The sequence below is a fragment of the Uncinocarpus reesii genome, genomic scaffold, assembly GCF_000003515.1.
Source record: "Uncinocarpus reesii 1704 scaffold_3 genomic scaffold, whole genome shotgun sequence".
NCBI lineage: Eukaryota > Fungi > Ascomycota > Eurotiomycetes > Onygenales > Onygenaceae > Uncinocarpus > Uncinocarpus reesii.
The window spans coordinates 369215-376239 of NW_003052498.1; the positions used below are offsets into that span (position 1 = coordinate 369215).

General features: G+C 48.9%; 3 protein-coding genes across 3 annotated transcripts in view; 1 reads left to right on the forward strand and 2 right to left on the reverse strand.

Moving 5' to 3' along the window:
• Positions 1–597: 597 nt before the first annotated feature.
• On the forward strand, positions 598–2371 carry UREG_04868 (uncharacterized protein; the record flags this gene model as incomplete). Its single annotated transcript, XM_002584133.1, has 5 exons — positions 598–645; positions 856–1049; positions 1104–1597; positions 1659–1798; positions 1850–2371. 5 exons carry the CDS (start codon positions 598–600, stop codon positions 2369–2371), a joined length of 1398 nt encoding a protein of 465 aa, XP_002584179.1.
• A 648-nt stretch (positions 2372–3019) lies between these two features.
• UREG_04869 (uncharacterized protein) lies at positions 3020–5525 on the reverse strand (the record flags this gene model as incomplete). The annotated part of the gene is made up of 2 exons (XM_002584134.1): positions 3020–3382; positions 3447–5525. The coding sequence occupies 2 exons, from the start codon at positions 5523–5525 to the stop codon at positions 3020–3022; spliced, it is 2442 nt and encodes an 813-aa protein (XP_002584180.1).
• A 792-nt stretch (positions 5526–6317) lies between these two features.
• Positions 6318–7025, reverse strand: part of UREG_04870 (uncharacterized protein) — a gene marked incomplete at both ends in the record, with an annotated part of 1341 nt that continues 633 nt past the window's right edge. The window contains one exon of the mRNA XM_002584135.1: positions 6318–6971. Coding sequence (XP_002584181.1) covers positions 6318–6971 — 654 coding nt within the window. The remainder of the gene's footprint in view (positions 6972–7025) is intronic.

The following is a 7025-nucleotide window of genomic DNA, read 5'->3' on the forward strand; positions in this document are numbered from 1 at the left end:
TTCAGTGAAAGGTGGTAGTGCAGTCATTATATTTTCTCTCTGTCAAAAGGTATCTGCTGAAAGGGTGTCTTCTAACAAGTTCCGCCCACTCACTTTCACAGTTGATACAGTGAATGTGTGGAGATGTCTTGCAATGAATGTCAACAAACTGCTGAAATGCGGATTAGGAAACACAGATACAATTGACCACAGAAACTAACTGGTGAAATAAAAACAACAGCGATTGACTCCGCCAGTCTCTTCCGTGACTGTTTTTGCGTGCGTGTTGGAGCTTCCGTCTGATACTCAACCGGCCAGTTTGTCCTCTCAGGGAGCTTCAGCCACCGTCAAACAAGCAAACACACTGTGGCTGGGGGTCATGTTTGCACTCCCCAGTCACGTGGTATACCAGCCCCTGCGTAACGAATACCGGTATTAGGTTACCGTATTTTACACCTTCTGCCAAACTCGTCAACATCCAACATCGTCGACGGCGAGATGAGATGCGGTGGAGAGCTAGAAGCAGAAGCGCTCTGGGAATCTTGAATTGTTGTGTATGAACAGCTGGCTATGATGTCGACTATGCGCAATGACTGAATTTTACCCGTCACTCACCCAATGCGCCCTTGTGGCTGCGGCGTTCAAAGTATTGCTTTTCCCAGCATAGTACGTAGGAAGAAAAGAGCCCTGGTCTAACTATCATATTGGCGAATCTGGTATATTGATTTGTTTCACTTTGCGCAGCAAGTCCACCGACTTTGAGGTTCACCGTAATTGGCTTGCTATAACCCATTCTCTGCCTGTGAAAGAATGGTACTATGAGGTCTGACTACCTCCCTACTTGATAACGCTGGCAAAAGACTGACGAAGCGATAGAACACCTCAGAATGGACGCTCGACTATCCGCCGTTCTTTGCAGGCCTGGAATGGCTACTATCCAAAGTCGCATCCTTTGTTGATCCGGCGATGCTGAAGGTTGAGAATCTCAATTACGATTCCTGGCAGGTGATTTACTTTCAAAGAACGTCTGTTATTCTCCTCGAGTTTATGTTGATCTATGCGTTGAAATGGTAAGCTACACCTGCTTTGGTGAATGTATACGGGTTTAGCTGATTGAACCCAAGCTACATCAAATCCGTACCTGATCCTAAGAAAGGATTAGCCCACGCCGCAAGTCTTTCCATTCTCCTCTCCCCGGGCTTGTTGATCATTGACCACATCCATTTCCAATATAATGGATTTCTCTACGGAATTTTGATCTTATCGATTGTCCTGGCTCGCAAGCAATCTACACTTCTTTACAGCGGGATGATGTTTGCAGCCTTACTGTGTTTGAAACATATTTACCTCTATCTGTCACTGGCGTATTTCGTCTATCTTCTCCGCACATATTGCCTCGACCCAAAATCCGTATTCCGTCCGCAATTCGGTAACATTATCAAGCTCGGAATCGGGATTACGATCGTTTTTGCTGCCGCGTTTGGTCCCTTTGCGTATTGGGGCCAGCTAAACCAGCTTAAAGAGAGACTATTCCCGTTTTCGAGAGGGTTATGCCATGCTTATTGGGCTCCGAATATTTGGGCCATGTATTCGTTTGTGGACAGAGTCCTCATACTGGGTAATTATCCCCCCAGGCACTTTCTTAGCTTCTATAGACATATATTAACAACTTCCTGCAGTTGCTCCTCGGCTAGGGCTTACCGTCAAACAAGAGGCACTGGGAAGTGTTACAAGAGGACTTGTTGGAGACACCTCGTTCGCCATCCTACCCGAAGTGAGGAAGGAACACACATTTGCGCTAACTCTTATTTTTCAGCTCGTATGTTTCCACCCAGTCCACTTCACATCACATTAGCTCACAAATTTATAGCTTCCCCTGTGTAAACTGTGGCTACAACCAACTTGGGACAACTTTGTCGGCTCTATCACTCTCTGCGCCTATGCCGCCTTTCTCTTCGGTTGGCATGTTCACGAAAAAGCTATTCTCCTGATCATTCTCCCCTTCAGCCTCCTCGCTCTTAAAGACCTTCGGTACCTGGGTGCTTTTCGCCCTCTGGCGGTAGCCGGACACGTCTCCCTCTTCCCGCTTCTCTTCACCGCGGCAGAGTTCCCGATCAAAACAGTGTACACGATCACCTGGCTCGTTTTGTTTCTGTTCACGTTTGAGCGACTCGCCCCCGTCCCGAAAAGGCCAAGGGTTTTCTTACTGGATCGATTTTCATTGTTGTACGATACGGTGTCCATCCCCTTGATCGTATACTGCTCGCTTGTGCATGGACTGCTGTTTGGTAGCAAGATGGAGTTTTTGCCGTTGATGTTTACGAGTTCCTACTCGGCGCTCGGGGTGGTCGGGAGCTGGGTTGGGTTTATGGTAGTCTATTTCACATCGTAGGGATAATTATTGTTTTTCTTTTTTCCTGCTCAAGCGATAGTCAGCGGTAAGGAGACTCTGGAATCCTAGTTATTTCATACTCTAAAACACACATACACATCGTGTCACTGTAGAATATGATGGCAAACGATCTCATACCAATCCTCACTATCCCCACATAAACTATATGAGTATCTACAGGGTGCCTAGCTTACCATTAACAGCCTTGAGGGCAATGCTTTGTTCTTGCAAATTGACTCCTCACATTTGACCCCGGACGTTCGAGGAAAGCCTTGATTTCCTTGTCATTACTTCAACTATAGCAGGACCACGCTGTTACCCTCCTTAACCACTTATCCGATTGAACTATTGTAGACCGGCAACCCCTTCAAGAAGTCACATTTGGTGCGTTAGATGCAGGGCAGTTCTACGGTGATTACTTTTTATTTATTTCCGTCATCCTGAAAATGGGTATATGGCATGGCTGTTTGACAGTTTGGCAGTTTTCCATAGCCATATACCGGTTGTAACGGGAAGTATGATATGCGTCAAGCGACGGTATTAGCGGAATAAGAGGCAACGGCGTTTCCTGCATTAAACTATGATTGGGTATGTCGTACTGTACATAAGCGAAAAGCAGATTAGCAGGAAAGAAGTTGGACCAATCCCTCAAGAAGCAGATCCGCCAGCCGGTACCGTCGGGACACTTGCAACGCCTGTTTCCCTTGCTATGCGAGCATGCCGTTCCTCAACTCTCTCTTTATGCTGTCTATTCTTCAGATGAACTTCGAAATTGTCCACGGTCAATGCTGGGCCAGGGGTATAAAGCTTTCCAGGGCAGTCATGGCATCGGATTCGAGGAAAGTACTTATAAACTAGCTTTTGTCCCGGGTGAGTTGCAGCCGCGTTAGGGATCGGTAAGTTAGTTTGTGGGTCAACAGCTGTGTAGCGCATTGTGCCTTCAAACGAGTCACGGGGATAAATCTTTTTGAGGTTGTTCAAGCCACGGTTTAGCCAGGGTGGTGGAGGAGGCTGCGGTTCGTTAGTAATTATTGACGAATGTTTGTAAGTGGCGGGAAAAATTGAATCATCTTACACCAGGGACACCGGGTTGGGGCGGGTGAGGAGCGTCGACGACACCATTTAATTGGGATGGCGTTGGTTTCTTAGGAGTAGCTGCCGGTTGAGAGGCGGGAGGTCCCATGGAACCGCGAGCAGGGGTGAATGCAGGGCGAACAGGGGTTGGTGCATTTGGAGTCGCAGGCGAACCGATGAAGCCCTTTTGCCTCGCTTTCAAGTCCCTCATGAATTGGCGGAGTCTCTGTGGGTTGATCCTGAGTTTAACGATGAGTTTCTCTGGAACCTCCGAGCTTTCTTCGCGGTAATCCCGTCTCCTTGCAGACGCTCTGGTTTCAAGAATAGACGAAACTTCGGGAGTTGCTGAGCGAGTGAGGTGGCTGCGCATTGCTGACTGCGCGATTGCAGAGGCTGTACGCATATTACGGGTCCTCGCAGTGCCTTGGGTCAAATGAGACATGGCTGGGGAGGCACCGGAGGATTCATCACTATCGGAGTCATCGGAATCTTCCAAGCCGTCACGCTGGCCAGCTGTTGCACGGCGGCTTCTACCTGCACCAGATCGTTTGAATATTCGAGTTTCCTCAATTGAGGACGCAGCTCCAGGAATAACAGACGACATGATCATGGTCCGAATGGTACGCTGCCGGTCTTTCAGATCCGGAAGGGCTGGACCTCCACGACGATTGACAGAACGTTTTTGTCGTCGTTGCTCGCGTGAGACGGCCCCTTCGGCTCTCTCAAGACCAGCTTCGTTGAGTTCATAAAGGCATGGGACGTATTCTTTGGCTTGCTGAAATGTGTGGAATGTAGATGTAAGAGGGGATGGTTGAAAGGCGGCTCTAAGGTCGGGGTCTTCGATAGGTCGGCCATCAAAGGGATGTGAGACGACATATAAACTTCTTGTAAAAAGTTGAGTCTGTTCTCGAATAGAATGAGCGATTGCGGTCATAAACTCTCCTGGAAGAGCCAGATCCCTTGCCGTTTGGATTGCGAAAGCTTCAGGAGAATTCTGTGGATCATTGATGTCCCATTCAAACTGGTCCACAAACGTATGCTGGCCGATGGTGATATCGAGTTTAATTAATATGCGCATTTCATCATTCTTATAAGCGAAATACGGGAGATGCGGATCTAATGGCTCTTCCTCAATAAAAACGTGGGGATGATAATCAGTCAACTGATCTTGGATGCTCTGTGTGATCTGTCGAACAAGCGGGCCGCACGATTCCAGGGGGAGACCGAAGTCTTCCACCAGCTTTTCTGCAAAGACATCGGGTGGCGTGACACGGTCGTGTAAGTTCCATGTAAATGTATCTCGGAGCTTCACTTTGTCCCAGTCAATATCTAGTCGAATGGGTACCAAGTTCTCGGGCTGATCGGCTTGCTTGTCCATTTCTTCTCGTGAAATTCGTACGTCCCGGGATTTTCTCCCTCCAGGCTTCCTTCTATTTGATGGGTAGAGTAGTTGCGGGTGCTGCGATTTAAGGTCAGTCCTAATATTGCCAAACCCTTCGTAACCCACTCCAAAAATAGCTGCCGGGTTCACTTGACGCTCGTGTTGTAGCTGTAGATAGAAATCGCGCTCCGCCCTCTTTTCGTGCAGGATATCGTGGCGAGGGGTTCTGCTGGCGGCAAGTGCAGAGTGCAGCCATTCCCTATGAAGATACTGCTCCAATTGGATTTTGTCCAACGGCGTATCGCGAGGCCCCGCTGGAAGCTCAACAGGCGGCGATGTTGACCGTTTCAGGGAGCCGGATCTGGAGCGCTTCTGGGGGAGGACCATCGCGTTGGCCGACTCATCCTGCAGGTCAGGAGACCCCGGACAGTCGTCCTGGTCATCATGGTCGTCATCAAGCCTCGAAGCTTCATTCTGTGGCTCTGCTGCAGGCTGTGTGACTTCTGCCTTTTGTTTTCCTTCTACGAACGAACCCGGGGTGGACGACCTGTGGGTAGATTGGGGATCGGTGGCCTCCTGTGCATTCTTGCTATCACCAGCATTGTCCCTTTCCATGTGTTCTACCATATCAGGCGGCGGGCCCTGGGACTGAAGGTCCGTCTGAACGGAATCATCGGGTATACTGGCCGAAGGGTCCATTATTGAGGCCCGAACTGTCCAGGGTCGAGCTGCAAGAAAGGACTATGCGATAGACAGCCGAGGATTTATACACATATCATGGATCTAGTGCAGGTCAAGGTAAACCATTAGCTTGAATCACAGAACTCATCTCAACCCTCAACATTTTGATGGTTTTCTGCTACGCGACGCCATTCAGCTATCCATAGCGGTGGCGAGATCAGGCGCGCAAAACAAAGACATATTAATAGGGGCACAATGGCGCATAAAGAACCACCGATCATGATGAAGGGATTAACGCACCAGAGATTAGAGGGGCGCGGTGCCGATTGTTCCTCCAGCTTGGATGCGTTCGGCTACCGGCTGGGTCCGGACAGCAGATTAACGCGCGGCAAAAAATGAAGAAACCGACGGAGATTAACGCGTCTTTCTGCTGGATAGTCACTTAATAACAGTTGTCGAGCATTGTCATTTTCAGGGCTGCATTGGAAAACAAAGAGCAGCTCAACTGTGACATCCTTCACTTCTTCCCATTCCCTCTTGGTGCCTCAATCGCAAGCACACTTTGGTGCTGACTCATCCACTGTGCTCAGATCACGTGGGTGAATGGTATCAAATTCACCAGGAGAGCTGAAGAAATATCACAGAGCATTGTCTACAGAGTACTAGTTAACTATATCAAGTTTGCTTGTCATAATGCGACTGGTATTTTTACTGCTAGAAAAAGAAAATCCCGGCCGTAACTAGAGAGAGCCATGTATAAGTGATAAATCCACAATGTATGTATGTACAGTACGCAGCCTCCAGGAAGCTTCAGTCCAAGACCGCGTCCGCAACGACAGCACGATGGTCGGAATTGAGTACGCCGTCGTCAAATCGGTTTGGCAACACGGCATATCCGTTCACCGTCCAGGGAAACCCTGCTTCGCTTCTCGGTCCAACTAGGATGTAATCAATACGAGTTGCTGGTTCGCCCTCATATCCAAAGCCTGTATAGGTGATTTCGTTCCCATATCGATCGCCGGGCTTGACTTGATCTCGAGCGTCAAGGAGGGGAGAAGTCGGGTCTATGAACACTTGATATGCCTCTTGATTCACCTTGCTGTTGAAATCTCCCGCCAGAAATAGGCCTGAGATACGATCTTTGTATTCCCCATGAAGATATTCATCGACCTTTTTGAGGATAAGCTTGGCGGATTCGTGTCGTGATTTGGAGCCTTGATCATCGAGGTGAGTAGACATGCCGAGCACCGTCTTCCGGCTCCCTCGATGCGTGAAAACACCAATGGTCACAATTCGAATCGAAGCTGCATCCCAGCCTCTGGAGGGTACCTTTGGAGTCTCGGACAACGAGACTGTTTTCCCAGGTCTCCAATTTCCAACATTTGGAGCGATAGGAAATCGGAGAACTATTCTCCGGCTGTCTTGCAATCGGGCGCTACCGAGCTCGGATATAGTCCCCTTGTTCTGACGAACAATTCCAGCGGGATAAATAGTCCTTCAAGGTTGGGCCGTGGGAAG